General features: G+C 46.8%; 1 protein-coding gene across 3 annotated transcripts in view; it reads left to right on the top strand.

The window, feature by feature from the left end:
- The window catches only part of LOC101268929 (adiponectin receptor 2), a 74,808-nt gene that overhangs the window by 2,230 nt on the left and 47,926 nt on the right, over nucleotides 1-24,652 (top strand). For 2 of the 3 annotated variants that reach the window (XM_090213273.1, XM_090213275.1), the window contains exon 2: nucleotides 18,235-18,618. In XM_090213273.1, the coding sequence (XP_090069399.1) occupies nucleotides 18,541-18,618 (78 nt within the window). In that variant the 5' untranslated portion in view covers nucleotides 18,235-18,540. 3 annotated transcript variants of the gene reach the window in all.

The following is a 24,652-nucleotide window of genomic DNA, read 5'->3' as shown; positions in this document are numbered from 1 at the left end:
AACAGACGCAATCTCTGCTGATGAGCTGTCAGTACTACACTGTAGTCCACTATCTAAACAAGCTATAATATTTCATTGTTGATTGGGGTAACTTTAATTAGTCCACACAGTAACTAGCTCCATCTCATTGTATTCACAAGAGACTTGGAATAAGACTGTAGTCAGTGTGCAGGGTGTTCAGTGTAAAGCTGTAGCCTGACTAACACCAGCATCCGTCATCCTTCCGAATGTTGGCTCCAGTAAATCATCTCCGGCGTGGGCTGTAGCCTGTGTTGGAACTGATAAAAGCTTGTCTTTGCTGAGAGGAGAGAAGACCGAGGAACACACAGCTGCTTAGTGACGTCTTATTGATGTAGAGGAGATAATAAACGGACAAAACGGAGCTGTTTTTTTAAATATGCACGGCAATATTTCTCCATCACCAAGTCCCCCCGGTCAGGGTAATGCGTATCTCCTCTGCTTGGTGGTTAGTAAGCTGGAGACGGATATGAGTCATCATCTAGGTTCCTAAACCTGCTTTTGTCACGGCTACCACCACCACGGTGTTCAATCATAATCACTCAACTAAAACCTTTTTATTTACCCTGATTTGATGTTCGGTCCTGTTCTAACTCCGATGTTTATGAAGCTAACGAGTTATGCAGTTAGTAAGTAGGGAAGGAGATCAATGGGGTGACTTGTTGTTTTTGATCGACAACCAGAACTTCTAGTTCAGAAAGACTTTTTGAGGGCTACTTAGCCTAAGGGTCTGTGTGAGCTGTGTCAGGTGTATGTGTTTTGTAAGCTTTCTGGTTAAATGGGCTAGTCGGACATGGCCAGCAGAAGCTATAGCAAACAGACAGCAGTAGACTCCAGAGATGGTGTGGTCTGTCCATGTGGCACCACTGTTCCCAATTTAATGCACATAGAAGACCTGACACATGGACAGGAAACTGAATCGCTCTACAACTACCATTAGCTAGTCAGCCTATACCTGATAGTGACAGAATAAATGACTTAGACTCTCCCAAATGACACCCCATTCTCCCAATGCTCTAGTTTTGACCAGATCTCTATGTAGGGTATAGACTGCCATATCAAATCACATTTTATTGGTCACATACACATGTTTAGCAGATGTTATTGCGAGTGTCGCGAAATGCTTCTGTTCCTCACTCCAACAGTGCAGTAATATCTAACAATTCACAACAATACACACAAATCTAAAGTAAAATGATGTAATTAAGAAATATATAAATATTAGAACGAGCAATATCAGAGTGGCATAGACTAAAATACAGTATATGCATGAGATGAGTTAAGCAAAAATATGTAAACATTATTAAAGTGACTAGTGTTCCATTATTAAAGTGGACCGTGATTTCAAGTCTATAGGGAACGCAGACCAGAGATGTGGCTCAACAGACATTTGAACAGGAATGCAGCTAGTCACACTCTGTTTGGATTGTGAGATGTACCGAGTCTGGCCTGTGTGTTAGTACTGAGGATCACTCATTGGCAGTGAGTCATTAGCGAGATACTACTGTCTGTAGACTCCAATCAATGCCACGTAGACGGCAAAGAGTTATGGGCATGTCCCAAATGGTGCCCTATTCTCGATATAATGCACTACTTTAGACCAGAGCCCTATTCCCTATATAGTGCACTACTTTAGACCAGAGCCCTATTCTCTATATAGTGCACTACTTTAGACCAGAGCCCTATTCTCTATATAGTGCACTACTTTAGACCAGATCCCTATTCTCTATATAATGCACTACTTTAGACCAGAGCCCTATTCTCTATATAGTGCACTACTTTAGACCAGAGCCCTATTCTCTATATAATGCACTACTTTAGACCAGAGCCCTATTCTCTATATAGTGCACTACTTTAGACCAGAGCCATATTCTCTATATAGTGCACTACTTTAGACCAGATCCCTATTCCCTATATAGTGCACTACTTTAGACCAGAGCCCTATTCCCTATATAGTGCACTTGTTTAGACCAGAGCCTTATTCCCTATATAGTGCACTACTTTAGACCAGAGCCCTCTGGGAATAGGGTGCCATTTGGAAGAGGTATTTCTCCTGTCACTATCTGGTATAGGTAGACTGGCTGTGGTAGTGGTCTTCTATCTGGTATAGGTAGACTGGCTGTGGTAGTGGTCTTCTATCTGGTATAGGTAGGCTGGCTGTGGTAGTGGTCTTCTATCTGGTATAGGTAGGCTGGCTGTGGTAGTGGTCTTCTATCTGGTATAGGTAGACTGGCTGTGGTAGTGGTCTTCTATCTGGTATAGGTAGGCTGGCTGTGGTAGTTGTAGGGTGATTCAGTTCACTGGCCACGTGTCAGGTCTTCTATCTGGTATAGGTAGACTGGCTGTGGTAGTGGTCTTCTATCTGGTATAGGTAGGCTGGCTGTGGTAGTGGTCTTCTATCTGGTATAGGTAGGCTGGCTGTGGTAGTGGTCTTCTATCTGGTATAGGTAGACTGGCTGTGGTAGTGGTCTTCTATCTGGTATAGGTAGGCTGGCTGTGGTAGTTGTAGGGTGATTCAGTTCACTGGCCACGTGTCAGGTCTTCTATCTGGTATAGGTAGACTGGCTGTGGTAGTGGTCTTCTATCTGGTATAGGTAGACTGGCTGTGGTAGTGGTCTTCTATCTGGTATAGGTAGGCTGGCTGTGGTAGTGGTCTTCTATCTGGTATAGGTAGGCTGGCTGTGGTCTTCTATCTGGTATAGGTAGGCTGGCTCTGGTATTCTATCTGGTATAGGTCGGCTGGCTGTGGTCTTCTATCTGGTATAGGTAGACTGGCTGTGGTAGTGGTGTTCTATCTGGTATAGGTAGGCTGGCTGTGGTAGTGGTCTTCTATCTGGTATAGGTAGGCTGGCTGTGGTCTTCTATCTGTTATAGGTAGGCTGGCTGTGGTCTTCTATCTGGTATAGGTAGGCTGGCTGTGGTCTTCTATCTGGTATAGGTAGGCTGGCTGTGGTCTTCTATCTGGTATAGGTAGACTGGCTGTGGTAGTGGACTTCTATCTGGTATAGGTAGGCTGGCTGTGGTAGTTGTAGGGTGATTCAGTTCACTGGCCACGTGTCAGGTCTTCTATCTGGTATAGGTAGACTGGCTGTGGTAGTGGTCTTCTATCTAGTATAGGTAGACTGGCTGTGGTAGTGGTCTTCTATCTGGTATAGGTAGACTGGCTGTGGTAGTGGTCTTCTATCTGGTATAGGTAGACTGGCTGTGGTAGTTGTAGGGTGGTTCAGTTCACTGACCACGTGTCAGGTCTTCTATCTGGTATAGGTAGACTGGCTGTGGTAGTGGTCTTCTATCTGGTATAGGTAGACTGGCTGTGGTAGTGGTCTTCTATCTGGTATAGGTAGACTGGCTGTGGTAGTGGTCTTCTATCTGGTATAGGTAGGCTGGCCGTGGTAGTTGTAGGGTGGTTCAGTTCACTGACCACGTGTCAGGTCTTCTATCTGGTATAGGTAGACTGGCTGTGGTAGTGGTCTTCTATCTGGTATAGGTAGGCTGGCTGTGGTAGTGGTCTTCTATCTGGTATAGGTAGGCTGGCTGTGGTAGTGGTCTTCTATCTGGTATAGGTAGACTGGCTGTGGTAGTGGTGTTCTATCTGGTATAGGTAGACTGGCTGTGGTAGTGGTCTTCTATCTGGTATAGGTAGACTGGCTGTGGTAGTGGTCTTCTATCTGGTATAGGTAGACTGGCTGTGGTAGTGGTCTTCTATCTGGTATAGGTAGACTGGCTGTGGTAGTTGTAGGGTGATTCAGTTCACTGACCACGTGTCAGGTCTTCTATCTGGTATAGGTAGACTGGCTGTGGTAGTGGTGTTCTATCTGGTATAGGTAGACTGGCTGTGGTAGTGGTCTTCTATCTGGTATAGGTAGACTGGCTGTGGTAGTGGTCTTCTATCTGGTATAGGTAGACTGGCTGTGGTAGTGGTCTTCTATCTGGTATAGGTAGACTGGCTGTGGTAGTTGTAGGGTGATTCAGTTCACTGACCACGTGTCAGGTCTTCTATGTGGCTTTTTCATTATGACAGTTCCTCTCCTGCCCATTTTGTTGGATTGGGGCTTTCAGGTAGACTCTGTGTTGGAGCTTGGTTAAACAGGCAGTGTTGAGCAAGCAGCGCCTATCCAATGTCTCAGGTCCAAACCAATGGAGCATTTGACAAACTGCCAGTTCTGTTCTGGCTTGTGGTGTGAAGGACAAGTTAATGTCACAGCTTGTTCTCTCCGCTTGTGACCCCTCTCTCTCTCTCTCTCTCGGTCCCCATGTGATCCAGCGCGGCAGATTCCACTCCTGACAGTTCTTATGATTGAAAGAGACAAAGCACCCAGTGTTGTGGAACTTGACACAAAAGACACACGCGTGCACCAATCAGAGTTGGTGAGATGTGGAACACACCCAGAGACGGCTCCATTACCAGTGTTTTGTTAAGACGAGCCTCATTCTTTCTCTGCTGTGTTTTGGTTGGGCTAGTTTCTTGTTGTGAGTCTCGGTGCTGAATGGATCACTGTGTTGGTTTGTATTATATACCCAGTTACAGAGGGAAGTTGGAGGCAGGAACAGAGAAGGCTAGATACGACCTGGGCTGGTGGTCACGTTGTCAAACTAAGGCCTTGATGAAAATACAGGGTGAAGGTGAACTTTAGGCTACTTTAGTGAATTTGTAAAGCATGCAAGACAAGACATTGAGATGCAGATTACCAAAACATATGAGCACGCTTCTCTCTCTCTCTTTCTCTCTTTCTCTCCTGCTGGCCTGCCTGCTCTGTCTGTCTCTCTCGCTCTCCCTCCTGCTGGCCTGCCTGCTTACCTCGCTCTCTCTCCCTCCTGCTGGCCTGCCTGTTCTCAATTCAATTTAAGGGCTTTATTGGCATGGAATAAAATGTTAACATTGCCAAAGCAAGTGAAGTACATAATAAACAAATGTGAAATAAACAATACAAATGAACAGGAAGCATTACACTCTCTCTCTCCCTCCTGCTGGCCTGCCTGCTTACCTCGCTCTCTCTCCCTCCTGCTGGACTGCCTGCTTACCTCGCTCTCTCTCCCTCCTGCTGGCCTGCCTGTTCTCAATTCAATTTAAGGGCTTTATTGGCATGGAATAAAATGTTAACATTGCCAAAGCAAGTGAAGTACATAATAAACAAATGTGAAATAAACAATACAAATGAACAGGAAGCATTACACTCTCTCTCTCCCTGCTGCTCTCCTGCTTGATCTGTCTCTTGGCTAATGATGAAAATGTGTTCAGTCTTTGGTCTGTTGCATGTAGAATATCCTAGCCTATTCATGTAGAATATCCTAGCCTATTCATGTAGAATATCCTAGCCTCTTCATGGAGAATATCCTAGCCTATTCGTGTGGAATATATCCTAGCCTCTTCATGGAGAATATCCTAGCCTATTCGTGTGGAATATATCCTAGCCTATTCATGTAGAATATCCTAGCCTCTTCATGGAGAATATCCTAGCCTATTCGTGTGGAATATATCCTAGCCTCTTCATGGAGAATATCCTAGCCTATTCGTGTGGAATATATCCTAGCCTATGCGTGTGGAATATATTTGTGTGGAATATATCCTAGCCTATTCGTGTGGAATATATCCCAGCCTAGTCATGTAGAATATATCCTAGCCTAGTCATGTAGAATATATCCTAGCCTAGTCATGTAGAATATATCCTAGCCTAGTCATGTAGAATATATCCTAGCCTAGTCATGTAGAATATATCCTAGCCTAGTCATGTGGAATATATCCTAGCCTAGTCATGTAGAATATATCCTAGCCTAGTCATGTGGAATATATCCTAGCCTAGTCATGTAGAATATATCCTAGCCTAGTCATGTAGAATATATCCTAGCCTAGTCATGTAGAATATATCCTAGCCTAGTCATGTAGAATATATCCTAGCCTAGTCATGTAGAATATATCCTAGCCTAGTCATGTAGAATATATCCTAGCCTAGTCATGTGGAATATATCCTAGCCTAGTCATGTGGAATATATCCTAGCCTATTCGTGTGGAATATATCCTAGCCTAGTCATGTAGAATATATCCCAGCCTAGTCATGTAGAATATATCCTAGCCTAGTCATGTGGAATATATCCTAGCCTAGTCATGTGGAATATATCCTAGCCTATTCGTGTAGAATATATCCTAGCCTCTTCATGGAGAATATCCTAGCCTATTCGTGTGGAATATATCCTAGCCTCTTCATGGAGAATATCCTAGCCTCTTCATGGAGAATATCCTAGCCTATTCGTGTGGAATATATCCTAGCCTCTTCATGGAGAATATCCTAGCCTATTCGTGTGGAATATATCCTAGCCTATGCGTGTGGAATATATTTGTGTGGAATATATCCTAGCCTAGTCATGTAGAATATATCCTAGCCTAGTCATGTAGAATATATCCTAGCCTATGCATGGATGACATCAACGTCGCCTGGAAACCAAGGTATCGTCGGGCCAGTCTTGCGAGCACAGGGCAGCCTACTTCTCGTTTTTGCCCCATATGAAATGACAGCAGGCGGCCAGTAGCCTTTATTCATGACCCTTTCAGATATAATGGAATGTGGCCCCTAGAAAACGTCTCGGCTGTGGCATGCCTGTCTGTTATGCTATGCTACTGATGTTTACATTTAATTTTTTATTCACCATTTATTTAACTAGGCAAGTCAGTTAAAAACAAATTCTTATTTAAAATGACGGCCTACCAGGGAACAGTGAGTTAACTGCCTTGTTCAGGGGCATGACGACAGATTTTTACCTTGTCATGTCGGGGATTCGATCCGGCAACCTTTCGGTTACTGGCCCAACGCTCTAACCACTCTAACCTTCTCTGGAGATATGAACGGCCATTTTACTGGTCTGTAAAGGAACACACTAACCACTCTAACCTTCTCTGGAGATATGAACGGGCATTTTACTGGTCTGTAAAGGAACACACTAACCACTAACCTTCTCTGGAGATATGAACGGGCATTTTACTGGTCTGTAAAGGAACACACTGACCACTAACCTTCTCTGGAGATATGAATGGCCATTTTACTGGTCTGTAAAGGAATGAGGCTTCTGAAGCCATTATTCTGCATTGTAAATTGACGTATAATGTAATGAGTTTGGCCCCAGTGGTCATACATATGTAATAGGGCCATTATTCTGCATTGAAATTGACGTAGAATTTAAGGATTTTTTTGTGTGCGGAAAACCGAGAAAATTTCTGTTTTTAAGCATTAAGCAAAATGGTTAATTTGCCACATCCCTAGTGTGTAACACAAGGTCAAGACAGATAACATGTTCAATGTACCTGCTGTGACACCAGCAGGTATTTCACCTTTCCTCTAGAAAGACAGGTTCCCACATCATCCTAGGCCTCATGCAAACTAGTCTAGCATATCACGACACACCTGTCCTTTGTCTTTACGAGCTTGTCTAGCTGGTTCTACTGGTTCTAGCAAAACGGGCAACTTTCAAAACCAATCTCGTGTGTGTGTGTGTGTGTAAGAGAGAAGGCTCTGAAAACAGAAGTGACATTAACCCAGATTATTTTATTTTTATTTTCCCCTTTTTCTCCCCAATTTCGTGGTATCCATTTGTTGTAGTAGCTACTATCTTGTCTCATCGCTACAACTCGGGAGAGACGAAGGTTGAAAGTCATGCGTCCTCCGATACACAACCCAACCAAGCCGCACTGCTACACCGTGCACCTGGCAACCTTGGCTAGCGCGCACTGCGCCCGGCCTGCCACAGGAGTCGCTGGTGCGCGATGAGACAAGGACATCCCTACCGACCAATCCCTCCCTAACCCGGACGACGCTAGGCCAATTGTGCGACGCCCCACGTTACGACAGAGCCTGGGCGCGAACCCAGGGACTCTGATGGCACAGCTGGCGCTGCAGTACAGCGCCTTTAACCACTGCGCCACCCGGGAGGCCCACCCAGATTATTTTTATCTGTCAATCTTCTGTAACTGAACTATCGTAGCTCAGTTTCATTTTGGTTGGACAGAACCTGCGGTGATTGACAGGCGCAGTAAATTGTGACCCGGAGGGTTTGTGTATTTTGTTGTGTGTAACTAGTTTGACTCGTACAACCTGTGCTGCCTGCTTTGTCACTTTCAAATGTCACTCCTCTCTCTTTAGAGGGAGGTAGCTACTAGCTAGGTAGCGTGTTGTGTTCCAGGCTAGAGGGAGGTAGCTACTAGCTAGGTAGCGTGTTGTGTTCCAGGCTAGAGGGAGGTAGCTACTAGCTAGGTAGTGTGTTGTGTTCCAGGCTAGAAGTTGGTAGCTACTGGCTAGATAGCGTGTTGTGTTCCAGGCTAGAGGGAGGTAGCTACTAGCTAGGTAGCGTGTTGTGTTCCAGGCTAGAAGGTGGTAGCTACTGGCTAGATAGCTGTTAGATATGTGTCGTGGATATATGACGCTCACTCTCTCCGCTCACTGCAGGTTCTACCAGTGCTTCTGCAGTGTCCTGCCAGTGCTTTCACACCATCATAAACCAGGCTTTAATGGATCCAGAACGGTCACAGCGTCACACCAACTGCTAGGCTAAACTCCATGATCTCAACCTATTGTTCAGTCACACATCCCCTCTTCAACACACACTGACCCCCCCCCCCCCCCCCCGAGCCTTAAAACTCCTCCATTCACCATCAGTTCTCCTCTCAAAAGCTCCTTGCTCTTTGTCGCTCACAAAAGAGAGGGAAATCAATTCTCAATGTCATTTCTTCTTCCGTCTTTCAGCCCTGCTCTATTTCTCTCTCCATCAGGCAACGTAATTGATTTGTCTATTCCTCTGATACAGAAACAGTAAAGCCTGTCTCTGGCTGAACACGGAGAATCCACTCCATCAACTCCTTGGGAGGTCTCTTTCTTTTCTTATTATGGAGTCTATTGCTGTGTTCCGAATGGCACCCTATTCCCTATCTAGTGCACTACTTTTGACCGGAGCCCTTTGGTAAAGTAGTGCACTACTTTTGACCAGGACCCGTTGTAGTGTAGCATGGTATACCTGTACCACGGTAATATCAGCCTACCAAAACGTCACATGATAGTACCACATTTTTCATCCCTACCGATCTAAAGAACCTGCTGGAGCTTGTTATGAAATTTTTATGAAGTCAGTTGTCTTTTTAAATTATTATTTGTATTTTTTATTCTGTAAAAAAAAAAAATTAAGCAACAGCCACTAGTCTCTTGTATGGGCAGGTTCAATAATGTCAACTTGACTTTCATGTTCATATCAGGTGTGGGAGCTGCAGTCTGTCAGCTGCGTTTCCTTCCAGCCATCACTCACCTGCTTCTCTCTGTCAGCTGCGTTTCCTTCCAGCCATCACTCACCTGCTTCTCTCTGTCAGCTGTGTCTCCTCCCAGCCATCACTCACCTCCTTCTCTCTGTCAGCTGCGTTTCCTTCCAGCCATCACTCACCTGCTTCTCTCTGTCAGCTGCGTCCTCTTCCAGCCATCACTCACCTGCTTCTCTCTGTCAGCTGCGTCCTCTTCCAGCCATCACTCACCTGCTTCTCTCTGTCAGCTGCGTCCTCTTCCAGCCATCACTCACCTGCTTCTCTCTGTCAGCTGCGTCCTCTTCCAGCCATCACTCACCTGCTTCTCTCTGTCAGCTGCATCCTCTTCCAGCCATCACTCACCTGCTTCTCTCTGTCAGCTGCATCCTCTTCCAGCCATCACTCACCTGCTTCTCTCTGTCAGCTGCGTCTCCTTCCAGCCATCACTCACCTGCTTCTCTCTGTCAGCTGCATCCTCTTCCAGCCATCACTCACCTGCTTCTCTCTGTCAGCTGCGTCCTCTTCCAGCCATCACTCACCTGCTTCTCTCTGTCAGCTGCATCCTCTTCCAGCCATCACTCACCTCCTTCTCTCTGTCAGCTGCGTCTCCTTCCAGCCATCACTCACCTCCTTCTCTCTGTCAGCTGCGTCTCCTTCCAGCCATCACTCACCTGCTTCTCTCTGTCAGCTGCATCCTCTTCCAGCCATCACTCACCTGCTTCTCTCTGTCAGCACTTCCTGTGTATCTATTTCCCCATCAGTTTTAAATATAGTTTATCTGTGATGGCGAGGGGTTGGTTCAGTCCCTGATGGGTCTTCTGATGTTACATTTGACTCATTGGAGCAGAGCAAAGTTCATGCATTGGATATCATTTCATCCCTGGTATAACCAGGAGCACAAGGCCAGTCTGATTGGCTCTGCTAGTTCTCTGTCACGCAGCAATGCCAGAGAGGAAAAACCGCTTCACGACGGGTAAACAAACCTGACTCAACTTTTCTCCCTTCCTGCTTGATTTTGAGCATTTTGATATAATTTCACAAACCGTGTCGCGGGCCGTTTTTAAACTGATCCCGGACCACTAATTATTGGTTTGATGACAACGTTGTTCAGTCAACCTGGTAACTTGGCAGTAGGTTTAGACACATCTGATTGGCTCGGGAAGAAAGGAAAATGCAGTATTCTATTATAGTGAACAGGGTGTAGTTAATTCAATGTGTTGTATTAGTAGCTGTGTAAATATCAGGGAACCGTGTGTAGTTGAGTGGCTGTGTGAATATCAGGGAACAGATTGTGTGTGTAGCTGATGCCCTAACATTTTATTAAAGAGGAACAAGTGTCGGGGGACGAACAGGACGCTAGGCCGCTCTGAACACCTGGGTCAGTGGTATCTAGTTCAGGGGAGCTGGGTTCCTTGGGTCAGTGTGGGATTCGTCCCAAATTGCACCCTATTCCCTTTATAATGCACTATGGGCCCATAGGGCTCTGATCTGCTATTGGATAGAATAGCCAAGCTAATACAGAGATGATGCCTGTGGTTTCTCTATCATGGGTTTAAACTGGGAAAGATTTGGCTCTGATGAAACTCAATGTAGCCCTCTGGTGGAGGCTGAAGGTGTCTATTGACAGCTGGAACAGTGATACATTAGATTGATACTTTATTGGTTCCAGATCCAACTCCATTATACTGAGAGTTGATTGGTTCCAGGCACATCTCTTCTGGAGCACAGCACAGTGGGGTGTAGCTAGTTCTACAGCCCTACAGCCAGCCCTACAGCCAGCAAAGCCAGCAATCCAGGCAGCCCTACAGCCAGCCCTACAGCCAGTAACGCCAGCCCTACAGCCAGTAACGCCAGCCCTACAGCCAGTAACGCCAGCCCTACAGCCAGTAACGCCAGCCCTACAGCCAGTAACGCCAGCCCTACAGCCAGTAACGCCAGCCCTACAGCCAGTAACGCCAGCCCTACAGCCAGTAACGCCAGCCCTACAGCCAGTAAAGCCAGCCGTACAGCCAGTAAAGCCAGCCCTACAGCCAGCCCTACAGTCAGTAAAGCCAGCCCTACAGCTGCTGTGACTGTACTGATGTGTTTCAGGACACAGCACAACTCATCTAGTTAGCTAGGGCCTCCATGGTCCCACAGCTGATGATGCAGAGGAAATTGAACACGTGTGTGTGTGTAATGAGCGACTGGGTAGACCCACTCAGTCTTGACAGATTTGCATATTCTTCTCCTTTGTCTGTAAGAAACGGTGGTGTTATCCACCAGGGACTTCCTCCACACTCTGCTTCCTGTTTCCTTTCCTCCTGTATGTCCCAGACAGTGTCGCCAAGCTCAAAACCTGATGCATTTGTAATATGCCCTGTCTACAAAATATTGGTCTTGAAAACACTGTTCTTTCGAATAGAAATATTGACCCAATATTGTATCGGTGTTAGATTTGCTGTGCTGGACGTTTTTAGAAGTTAACAAGCTTGATATGTAGTCTATTTCATGGTGTGTATTTTCTCATTCTGAGGAATTGGTGCGAAAGGGTTTCAATTGGCCGGTTAATTCTGTATGCAGCTCATCAGACTGGAGACATTTGAGAACACACACACACACACACACACACACACACACACACACACACACACAATCTGTTCCTATCAAGCTTCACTGGAACAAAGTGACTTGTCTCGGTGCCTGTTAGATGGTTTTCCTGCCAGTTCCCATCTGTTCTGGGGGCATCCCAAATGGTCTGGACCACACAGGCCTCGACCATACGGTCATTTATATATAACATGCATTTTTTTAAAAACTCTCATTTCAGCCTTCCTATGTGGCCTTGGGCAGTTTTCTCCCCCGTGTAGAAATGTGAAATCTTTCTCACTAACCACGTTTCCATTCACAGTTTTTATGAGTTAAGTCATACCCTATTAAAAAAAATATCCCAACAGCTGTGAAGAAAGCCGGTCGTTTCGGGACATTTATAAAATATCCCAACAGCTGTGATGAAAGCAGGACGTTTCGGGACAATTTAAAATATCCCAACAGCTGTGAAGAAAGCCGATCGTTTCGGGACATTTATAAAATATCCCAACAGCTGTGATGAAAGCAGGACGTTTCGGGACATTTATAAAATATCCCAACAGCTGTGAAGAAAGCCGGTCGTTTCGGGACATTTATAAAATATCCCAACAGCTGTGATGAAAGCAGGACGTTTCGGGAAAATAATTTATAATAAAACATTTAAAAATGACAACAGATAATATGTTCAACACGATGGGATGTTTCTGTGACAGTAATATTAATTATGTGAGAAAACGAGGTAGAAACACGTTTAGGGGTAAATATTGACATAATAACCGTATTGAAGTAAACCCTGGAGTAACGTGATGACATGGTGTTTGGTCGTCAGACTAGTCAGGTCGTCAGGTCGTCAGGATAGTCAGGATAGTCAGGTCGTCCCACTAGTCAGGTCGTCAGACTAGTCAGGTCGTCAGACTAGTCAGGATCGAGGGAAAGATGAATGGAGCAAAGTACAGAGAGATCCTTGATGAAAACCTGCTCCAGAGCGTTCAGGACCTCAGACTGGGGTGAAGGTTGACCTTTCAACAGGACAAACGACCCTAAGCACACAGCCAAGACAACAGGAGTGGCTTCAGGACTAGTCTCTGAATGTCCTTGAGTGGCCCAGTCAGAGCCCAGACGTGAACCCGATCGAACATCTCTGGAGAGACCTGAAAATAGCTGTGCAGCGACGCCCACCATCCAACCTGACAGAGCTGGAGAGGATCTGCAGAGAAGAATGGGAGAAACTTCTCAAATACAGAGGTGCCAAGCTTGTAGCACCATAGCCAAGAAGACTCGAGACTGTAATCACCGTCAAGTGCTTCAACAAAGTACTGAGTAAATGGTCTGAATACTTATGGAAATGTGATATTTCAGTAAATTTGCCAACTTTTCTAAAAACCTGTTTTTCCTTTGTCATTATTGTGTGTGGGTTGAGGGGGGGCAATTTTAATACGTTTTAGTATAAGGCTGTAACGTAACAATGTGGGGAAAGTCAAGGGGTCTGAATACTTTCCGATTGCACTGTATAGGTTTAACATTTAGCCTTGGCCAAAACGGGAATAGGCCATTTGGCATGTCGCCCTGCTGAGTGCCCCCCTGCGCCGTTGTGCGCCGCCAGGCTCCGTGTGGTGCAGTCATGTTCAAACATGGCATCACCGTATGCCGATGGCTGTCAAACATGGTGGATGGTATCGTAGAATCGCCCAACCTTTCTGTGTAGGGACTAGGGATGGCATTTGAGGAACACATGGCTTTGTCATCAGCAACACCCTCTGCTAGCCAGGCATTGTCTTTTTGTATGTATTTCATGTTTCTCCTCCCTCTAAAACATCTTCCTGTTCCCTTCTGGTTGTTCCCTAGCAGAGGGCTTGGATGTTGTCATCTTCCTGTTCCCTTCTGGTTGTTCCCTAGCAGAGGGCTTGGATGTTGTCATCTTCCTGTTCCCTTCTGGTTGTTCCCTAGCAGAGGGCTTGGATGTTGTCATCTTCCTGTTCCCTTCTGGTTGTTCCCTAGCAGAGGGCTTGGATGTTGTCATCTTCCTGTTCCCTTCTGGTTGTTCCCTAGCAGAGGGCTTGGATGTTGTCATCTTCCTGTTCCCTTCTGGTTGTTCCCTAGCAGAGGGCTTGGATGTTGTCATCTTCCTGTTCCCTTCTGGTTGTTCCCTAGCAGAGGGCTTGGATGTTGTCATCTTCCTGTTCCCTTCTGGTTGTTCCCTAGCAGAGGGCTTGGATGTTGTCATCTTCCTGTTCCCTTCTGGTTGTTCCCTAGCAGAGGGCTTGGATGTTGTCATCTTCCTGTTCCCTTCTGGTTGTTCCCTAGCAGAGGGCTTGGATGTTGTCATCTTCCTGTTCCCTTCTGGTTGTTCCCTAGCAGAGGGCTTGGATGTTGTCATCTTCCTGTTCCCTTCTGGTTGTTCCCTAGCAGAGGGCTTGGATGTTGTCATCTTCCTGTTCCCTTCTGGTTGTTCCCTAGCAGAGGGCTTGGATGTTGTCATCTTCCTGTTCCCTTCTGGTTGTTCCCTAGCAGAGGGCTTGGATGTTGTCCTCTTCCTGTTCCCTTCTGGTTGTTTCCTAGCAGAGGGCTTGGATGTTGTCATCTTCCTGTTCCCTTCTGGTTGTTCCCTAGCAGAGGGCTTGGATGTTGTCATCTTCCTGTTCCCTTCTGGTTGTTTCCTAGCAGAGGGCTTGGATGTTGTCATCTTCCTGTTCCCTTCTGGTTGTTCCCTAGCAGAGGGCTTGGATGTTGTCATCTTCCTGTTCCCTTCTGGTTGTTTCCTAGCAGAGGGCTTGGATGTTGTCATCTTCCTGTTCCCTTCTGGTTGTTCCCTAGCAGAGGGCTTGGATGTTGTCATCTTCCTGTTCCCTTCTGGTTGTTCCCTAGCAGAGGGCTTGGATGTTGTCATCTTCCTGTTCCCTTCTGGTTGTTCCCTAGCAGAGGGCTTGGATGTTGTCATCTTCCTGTTCCCTTCTGGTTGTTCCCTAGCAGAGGGCTTGGATGTTGTCATCTTCCTGTTCCCTTCTGGTTGTTCCCTAGCAGAGGGCTTGGATGTTGTCATCTTCCTGTTCCCTTCTGGTTGTTCCCTAGCAGAGGGCTTGGATGTTGTCATCTTCCTGTTCCCTTCTGGTTGTTCCCTAGCAGAGGGCTTGGATGTTGTCATCTTCCTGTTCCCTTCTGGTTGTTCCCTAGCAGAGGGCTTGGATGTTGTCATCTTCCTGTTCCCTTCTGGTTGTTCCCTAGCAGAGGGCTTGGATGTTGTCATCTTCCTGTTCCCTTCTGGTTGTTCCCTAGCAGAGGGCTTGGATGTTGTCATCTTCCTGTTCCCTTCTGGTTGTTCCCTAGCAGAGGGCTTGGATGTTGTCATCTTCCTGTTCCCTTCTGGTTGTTTCCTAGCAGAGGGCTTGGATGTTGTCATCTTCCTGTTCCCTTCTGGTTGTTCCCTAGCAGAGGGCTTGGATGTTGTCATCTTCCTGTTCCCTTCTGGTTGTTTCCTAGCAGAGGGCTTGGATGTTGTCATCTTCCTGTTCCCTTCTGGTTGTTCCCTAGCAGAGGGCTTGGATGTTGTCATCTTCCTGTTCCCTTCTGGTTGTTTCCTAGCAGAGGGCTTGGATGTTGTCATCTTCCTGTTCCCTTCTGGTTGTTCCCTAGCAGAGGGCTTGGATGTTGTCATCTTCCTGTTCCCTTCTGGTTGTTCCCTAGCAGAGGGCTTGGATGTTGTCCACGCTATGCTCTATAATTGGAAGGAAATGCCTGATGGGAAGTGGAATCAATCACAGGATGTTGTTTTTCTGATTGTGTGTACGGACTAGCCTGGTCTACAGGTCTGACTGTGTGTACGGACTAGCCTGGTCTACAGGTCTGACTGTGTGTACGGACTAGCCTGGTCTACAGGTCTGACTGTGTGTACGGACTAGCCTGGTCTACAGGTCTGACTGTGTGTACGGACTAGCCTGGTCTACAGGTCTGACTGTGTGTACGGACTAGCCTGGTCTACAGGTCTGACTGTGTGTACGGACTAGTCTGGTCTACAGGTCTGACTGTGTGTACGGACCAGCCTGGTCTACAGGTCTGACTGTGTGTACGGACCAGCCTGGTCTACAGGTCTGACTGTGTGTACGGACCAGCCTGGTCTACAGGTCTGACTGTGTGTACGGACTAGCCTGGCCAGTTTGCGCTGTCTTTCCAATTCCTACACCGTCAGATCTTGGACCAGGCTATATACTTATCAATGTCCTGTATCTTCCAGAAGTCAAAACAACCAGTGTTGATCTGTTAAGGCCTTCCATTCTTCCATTCTTCACTCTTTCCTTTTTTTCTTACCACGATCTTCTAGTCGACTGTGATTTATGTAGATGCATTCCCCTACACGCTACGACTGGCCCTCGTCTGATGTGAGAGCAGAGTGTTTGTGGTGTGTGTTTTTAGTGTGTCAATGTGTTTTAGTACGAGTACAGTTCGGACCCACCCCCATGCTGTCCGCGGGGGGAGATTTTGGGGCAGTTGGCAACTGGTGTGTGTGACTGACTACAAGGTCTTTTCAGGGATTAGTGAACGGGCCAAGCTGCACCGTGTGTGTGTGTGTGTGTGTGTGTGTGTGTACATTGTGTGCCTGCACGTGTCCTGCAACTGCCTGTGTGTAAGCACATAATGGTATGCAGGTCAGGCTCACAGAGGGCGTTCCATACAGTGGTTCTGCACTGCAGTTCTCCTCCTGTCCCCGTCCACCATAGAATTCCATGGTCCACGTCACAGTGTGCTGCCAGAGAGAAGAAGAGAGGGGGAGTTACAATGTGGTCCAGTGCTTCAGGCATGTTCACCTTGACTTGGCATCAGTGTGTGTGTGTGTAGTCTAGGCTTCTAGTCTGTAAAGGGAGTAATCTGGAATATGTTTTAGCTCCCCAGAGCTCTGTAGAACAGGGAGCTATAAACTATTGAACAAGCTCTTCTCTGTCCACACTCCTGCAGCAGGGTTTGTGAGGTAGGTGGTAAAAGTTTCTAGAATCTTCAATCTGTCCTGGTAATGACAGGAGTCTCTACAGGTTTATACAGCAACACCTTACTGTCCTGGAAATGACAGGAGTCTCTACAGGTTCGTACAGCAACACCTTACTGTCCTGGTAATGACAGGAGTCTCTACAGGTTCGTACAGCAACACCTTACTGTCCTGGTAATGACAGGAGTCTCTACAGGTTTATACAGCAACACCTTACTGTCCTGGAAATGACAGGAGTCTCTACAGGTTCGTACAGCAACACCTTACTGTCCTGGTAATGACAGGAGTCTCTACAGGTTCGTACAGCAACACCTTACTGTCCTGGAAATGACAGGAGTCTCTACAGGTTCGTACAGCAACACCTTACTGTCCTGGTAATGACAGGAGTCTCTACAGGTTTATACAGCAACACCTTACTGTCCTGGAAATGACAGGAGTCGCTACAGGTTTATACAGCAACACCTTACTGTCCTGGAAATGACAGAAGTTTATACAGCAACACCTTACTGTCCTGGAAATGACAGGAGTCTCTACAGGTTTATACAGCAACACCTTACTGTCCTGGAAATGACAGGAGTCTCTACAGGTTTATACAGCAACACCTTACTGTCCTGGAAATGACAGATGTCTCTACAGGTTTATACAGCAACACCTTACTGTCCTGGAAATGACAGGAGTCTCTACAGGTTAATACAGCAACACCTTACTGTACTGGAAATGACAGAATGACAGGTCTTTGTTGCCTCATGGGGGGTGAAAGAGAAGGATGAAATGAAGATTAGATGAGTGTCAGACTATTAGCCAGGAGAGGAAGAGGTTTGGAGAGGTGTGAAGAGAGAGTGAGAGGAGAGATGTTCAGTGTTTCCAGCCAGAGATGAGTCTTCTCTTTGTGTGGACTCTTGGGTTACTCTCCAGGTCCTTGGCATTGTAAGTTGCTAAGCTACCCATCATGACAGCCAACCAGACTGGTTATTGACCATTTGTAATTGTGACCATTGACTGCAGACTGTGACTGACATTTCACAGTGTGTAATGCTGACTTGTAATTCTCTGTCTGGGTCTAAATCTTGATATAAGTATATCAACACCGTGTTTTCATGTAGACATACTGGCTTGGCTTGGGCCATATATCCTATAGATCATATATGGGGGTATTTGGACATGTCAACTATAATTTTATTACCATAAAAAATATAAATGTTGGGGTTTGGGGCCCCTCCCCTGCTGCGTGCTACACCAGTCCTTATCTGGTTACCGCCCTAATGCTGGCAAATACAAACAATTCATAACAAGAAATTCAAAATAAGAACTAATTTCCTCTCTCCCGTCCTTCCCTTTGTCTCTTTCCTACTCCCTCCATCCCTTCCTGTCTCCTCTCCCTCTTCTCCCTCGCCTCCTTTAGGCTCCTTACCAGTCTACCGACCCCCACCCTTTCTGGCCAACGATCCGACCCCACCACCAGGACCCAGTTACCCCTGTCCAGCTGGAGGAGGACCCTCCACCACCTCTACCAGTCCAGCCAGGCCGGTCAGTCCACAGCGGTCAGCGGGGGAGTGTCAGGCCAGCAGCCAAGCTGGAGGGAGCCGGAGGAGGAGGGGAGCTGGAGCCGCAGCAGAGGCCCTCAGGGGCCGAGGGCCCGGGCTTCTTGTTGAGGTATAGAGGCTGTGCTACTGCTGCTACAGATGCTGATGGCACCACTACGGAGCAGATGGATCCGAGAGAGCAGCAGGAGGAGGAGGATGATGTCATCTCAGACGGACACACGCACAACGGGGTAACTCTGAGGGTGAGTGAGGCTTTTAGAGTATCTGGGTTGATGATACCCACTGGTAAATCTGAGTGAATACACACACACACACCACGCACGCACACACCGTCCCTCCTGAGGTTAGACACACACACACACACACAACACAATAAAGCTACTTCCTATCCCACAGACACTCATCACAATAACCGTATCCCATTTAAGAGACGCCACAGCTCTCTGTGAGGGATAAATAAGATTTCATACATCCTGGGCTCAGCTGGCAGAGCTAGATAATGATCCAATCAGCATGAGAGCTCAGTACTCCTCATCATCCCATCTCCATCTCATTTCCTGCCTCTCTCACTGTGCTGCTGTGACGTCATTATTGTGCTTCACTAATGAAGAGGACTTCAGTAAAGATCTATACTCGACCATTCTCACAACAGGCATATTATTGCTCTAGGGGGGTTTTCATATCAAGCACAGATAAACGGATAAATCCAAGTAAGTGTGTGTGTGTGTGTGACTGTAACTGTGTGTGTGAGATTCAAAGAGCCAAGCAGGCATCCTATGTCTTTGGTGTACTATTGCTTTCATTTAGGCCCGGGAGAGAGAAGCTAGTCAGCCCCCCGAGGCATGAGACAACACAATGGTTTAATGATCTGTGTCTGTTCTGCTGCTGCTAGTTCGTGAGACTGATGCATCACAGAGTGCTGAATAGAAGCAGTCAAGCTGGCCTGGATAGGAGAAATACCCTGTAAGTCAGTGTTTCTCAGAGGGCTGAATACAGGCAGTCTGACCTGAGGTCGGGTCTGACGGTAGATGACCTGAGGTCGGGTCTGACGGTAGATGACCTGAGGTCGGGTCTGACGGTAGGAGATGACCTGAGGTCGGGTCTGACGGTAGGAGATGACCTGAGGTCGGGTCTGACGGTAGGAGATGACCTGAGGTCGGGTCTGACGGTAGGAGATGACCTGAGGTCGGGTCTGACGGTAGGAGATGACCTGAGGTCGGGTCTGACGGTAGGAGATGACCTGAGGTCGGGTCTGACGGTAGGAGATGACCTGAGGTCGGGTCTGACGGTAGGAGATGACCTGAGGTCGGGTCTGACGGTAGGAGATGACCTGAGGTCGGGTCTGACGGTAGGAGATGACCTGAGGTCGGGTCTGACGGTAGGAGATGACCTGAGGTCGGGTCTGACGGTAGGAGATGACCTGAGGTGGTTGGATATCCTGTTCAGACTACTGGTTGTTTCCTTGTCTTCTGCACCCGTTTTGGTCAATAGTGAGCACACACACCCCCCACACACACACACAACCCCCACCACACACACACAACCCCCACCACACACACAGCGTTAATCCCTGGCTTCTGATCTGCGTGTAGTCTTTCATGTAAAGCCAGCCCTGTGATGCCTGGTAACCCAATACAGCTGCTGTTGGTATTCAGGAGAGGAGAGCAGCCTGCCATGTTGCTCTCCCCGGTTGGTCCTGGATGCTGCTGTGTGGTCTGGGCTGATAGGTGGAAGGCCTGTTATCAAAATATGGTTTGGCTTTGGAGGATTTAAGCAGTCTGGGTCCAGGGTATAGGGCCTGGACTGGGGTATAGGGCCTGGACTGGGGTATAGGGCCTGGACTGGGGTATAGGGCCTGGACTGGGGTATAGGGCCTGGACTGGGGTATAGGGCCTGGACTGGGGTATAGGGCCTGGACTGGGGTATAGGGCCTGGACTGGGGTATAGGGCCTGGACTATAGGACTGGGGTATAGGGCCTGGACTATAGGACTGGGGTATAGGGCCTGCACTATAGGACTGGGGTATAGGGCCTGGACTATAGGACTGGGGTATAGGGACTGGGGTATAGGGGCTGGGTTATAGGGGCTGGGGTATAGGGCCTGGGCTGGGGTATAGGGCCTGGGCTGGGGTATAGGGCCTGGACTGGGGTATAGGGCTGGGTGTCATTACCTCGGTCATCACAGTAGTAATGACAGCCCACTGCCTCCTTAACAGGTCTCATCAGAGCTACTGTAGCAGTGGTGTCACCATACCTGGAAACTAGGCCCCTCGTGCCAACAGTTGGACTCTCGTGCCAACAGTTGGCCCAAGGTGTTTTTGTCAATTAACCTTCAAGCAGAGTATAGCCGATTTTGTTTATCTAAGACCGTGGTTCCCCAACTTTTTATAGTATGCCGCCGTTGTAAGCCTGCCACACACACGCTATACAATACATTTATTAAACAGAAGAATGAGTGTGCGTTCGTCACAACCCGACTCAAGGGAAGTAACAAAGAACTCTTATGGGACTAGGGCACAAATAATAATAATAATAATAATAATAATAATAATAATAATAATAATCATAATTTTGCTCTTTATTTAACAATCTTGTTCATCGAAAATTGAATAACTCACCACAGGTTAATGAGAAGGGTTTTTGCTTGAAAGGATGCACATAACTCTGCAATGTTGTCTTGGAGAGTCTGTCTTAAATCATTTTCCACACATAGCCTGTGCCTGTATTTAGTTTTCATGCTTGTGAGGGCCAAGAATCCACTCTCACATAGGTAAGTGGTTGCGAAGGGCATCCGTGTCTTAACAGTGCGATTTGCCCAGGCAGGATACTCTGAGTGCAGCCCAATCCAGAAAGCTGGCAGTGACTTCTTCTGATTTTAAATGACATTCCCACAGAACCGCTTGTTGCAATTTTCGACGAGGTTCTCTTATTCAGATATCGGTAAGTGGACTGGAGGCAAGGCATGAAAGGGATAACGAATCCAGTTGTCATCTGTTTCGGGAAAGTACCTGCGTAATTGCGCACCCAACCCACTCAGGTGCTTCGCTATATCACATTTGACGTTGTCTGTAAGCTTCAGTTCATTTGCACACAAATCATACAATGGTGGAAAGACCTGTGTGTTGTCCTTGTTTATTAATGCAGACAGAGAAGAGGTCCAACGTCTTAAACATAGCCGCAATTTTGTCCGGCACATTGAATATAGTTGTGGAGAGTCCCTTTTATCCAAGATTCAGATCATTCGGGCGAGGGGAGAAAAAACATCACCCAGAAAGGCCAGTCGTGTGAGAAACTCGTCATCATCAAGCGGTCAGACAAGTGAAACATATGGTCAGTAAAGACAACTTTAAGTTCGTCTCTCAATTAAAAAATAAAAAAAACGTGTCAATACTTTCCCCCTTGAAAACCAGCGTGTCTCTGTATGTTGTAAAAGCATTGGTCGCTGCTCATATCATTGCATAATGCAGAAAATACACGAGAGTTCAGGGGCCTTGCTTTAACAAAGTTAACCATTTTCACTGTAGTGTCCAAAACGTTTTTTGTCAGCTGTCAGGCATTCCCTTGGCAGCAAGAGCCTCTCGGTGGATGCTGCAGTGTACCCAAGAGCCTCTCGGTGGATGCTGCAGTGTACCCAAGAGCCTCTCGGTGGATGCTGCAGTGTACCCAAGAGCCTCTCTGTGGATGCTGCAGTGTACCCAAGAGCCTCTCGGTGGATGCTGCAGTGTACCCAAGTGACGTCGGGAGCAGCTTGCACTCGCATTACCACTCCACTATGTCTTCCTGTCATGGCTTTTGCACCATCAGTACAGACGCCAACATGAGCAGCAGCTACGTTTGGCTACATTCAGACCGTTAGTGGAATTCCTGTGAGAGCGTAAGGTTTAATGTGATTGGATGTTAATTATTTGACTAGGCTACCTGTATTTGACATTGTTTTGTTATTTCGCTGAACACCTAGATGGTTTAATTTTATTTTTGGCAGTGAAACGAGGCTACTCAGGTGAGAGAAAAACCTCTCCCAAATGTATAGCCCTGTTGGAAAATATAAATGGACTGTGAAAATGTGAACTTTTATTATTTTTTTAAAGTAGATAGTTTTTAAATATGTGAATCCCAGTTTTATTTGGTGTACCCCCGACGGCATTGTGCGTACCCCTGGTTGGGAACACCTGATCTAAGGCCAGGACTACAGGCGACCATCACCGTAAGTCCCACGTCTATAGTTGTCAGAAGTCAACATATTTTCTTTGCAGCCAACCCAGTTGAAAGGTGGCGTTGTATGTAGCGACAGTCAGACAGTAATGTGTGTCTGGTCGTTGGTCTGAAGTCTGTCAGGCTGGCTGGATCACACCACACAACTGGGTTAAGGTTCATTCCTAGTGTCACCGTTAACAAACCAGTTATTTTAATCGACATGAGATCACATTCTCAGAACGTTCTAGACATTCTCAGCTTTCTATTTTCATTCTATAGTTCCGTAGTGAACAGTATCAAGCTTCTTAACTTCTCTTGTTAGGTTGTTGTGTGGATGGCTGTGTCTATGGTTTCCAGGTGGCACCCTACACTGAGTTTACAAAACATTAGGAACAACTTCCTAATATTGAGTGTGCCCCCCCCCCCCCCCCCCCCCCCCCCTTTGCCCCCAGAACAGCCTCAATCGTTGGGGTAAAGACTGTACAAGGTGTCAAGTGTTCCACAGGAATGCTGGCCTATGTTGACTCCAGTGCTTCCTACAGTTGTGTCCAGTTGGCTGGATGTCCTTTGGGTGGTGGACCATTCTTGATACACACGGGGAAACTGTTGAGCGTGAAAATTCCAGTAGCATTGCAGTTCTTGACACACTCAAACCAATGCGCCTGACACCTACTTCCATACCCCGTTCAAAGGCACTTAGATATTGTGTCTTGCCCATTCACCCTCTGAATGGCACACACACAATCCATGTCTCAATTGTCTCCAGGCTTGAAAGTTGGTGATTCCGAGACCAGTCATAAAAGGAACTGGTCTCACTTGAGTCAGAGAGAGTGACTTTCCCCATCTAGACTGTCATCTACTAGAACTGTGATGAAGACATTGTAACACTAGCCCAATCCTAGAGAAAAGAACAAGTATGACAGGGTCACTTTCCCTATCAACCTGATCGTCAACTGGAACCTGGATGATGCCATTATCACACTAGTTAGTCTAGTTAAATACACAGTATTTTAACATACAGGAAATAGGTGGAAGTTAAAACCTCAAGTCTGCCTCTTCACCTCCCATCTCTTATTCAGTCAGCGCCATGAGGAAGACTCTTCACCTCCCATCTCTTATTCAGTCAGCTCCATGAGGAAGACTCTTCACCTCCCATCTCTTATTCAGTCAGCTCCATGAGGAAGACTCTTCACCTCCCATCTCTTATTCAGTCAGCTCCATGAGGAAGACTCTTCACCTCCCATCTCTTATTCAGTCAGCGCCATGAGGAAGACTCTTCACCTCCCATCTCTTATTCAGTCAGCTCCATGAGGAAGACTCTTCACCTCCCATCTCTTATTGTCAGTGCCATGAGGAAGACTCTTCACCTCCCATCTCTTATTGTCAGCGCCATGAGGAAGACTTCACCTCCCATCTCTTATTCAGTCAGCGCCATGAGGAAGACTCTTCACCTCCCATCTCTTATTCAGTCAGCTCCACGAGGAAGACTCTTCACTCCCCATCTCTTCTTCAGTCAGCTCCATGAGGAAGACTGTCCATTTATAATCTCAGTAAGAGGGAGATGCAAAAATACATTTAGATTAGATGGAGGGAGAAAACCACACTTCACTTTAGCAGCTCTCTGTCGCCAACGAATCCTCCTCTGCTTCCTCTGTCCTCCAATCGTATCACATGTTAAAGGCTAGATGAAACGGTATGGAGTTCTACACCCCAGTATGGGGTCAGACATCTGATCTTGGAGAGATGTTTATTCTATTCTGCTGAGACATTTACTTTATTATGTTGGTATTCTTATCTTATTAAGGGTTCAAGCCAGTGAAGCGAGGTGAAACCCTGTTGCATTTGTTCATTATTATTATTATTATTTTTTTTCCTCTTCTTCATGCGAGGAAAGTTTGTTGTAAAAAGTGCCATAAAGTAGGTTAAATTAGATTATTTCGCAAAAAAAGTTGCAGGAGCCTCTCACGCACAGCCGTTCACTCCAACATGCTAGCTCCGCCCCCCTTCATGCGAGGAAAGTTAACATTCAAATTCCCATGAGATGGTAAGGCCGAAGAGGGTGAAACTTGACGTGATGGTAAAG

This window comes from Oncorhynchus mykiss, chromosome 21 (genome assembly GCF_057628025.1).
Source record: "Oncorhynchus mykiss isolate SJ-2025 chromosome 21, ASM5762802v1, whole genome shotgun sequence".
In the NCBI taxonomy this organism is placed as follows: Eukaryota; Metazoa; Chordata; class Actinopteri; order Salmoniformes; family Salmonidae; genus Oncorhynchus; species Oncorhynchus mykiss.
Note: the sequence above shows the minus strand (reverse complement) of the source record. Positions and strands in the feature narration are given on the sequence as shown.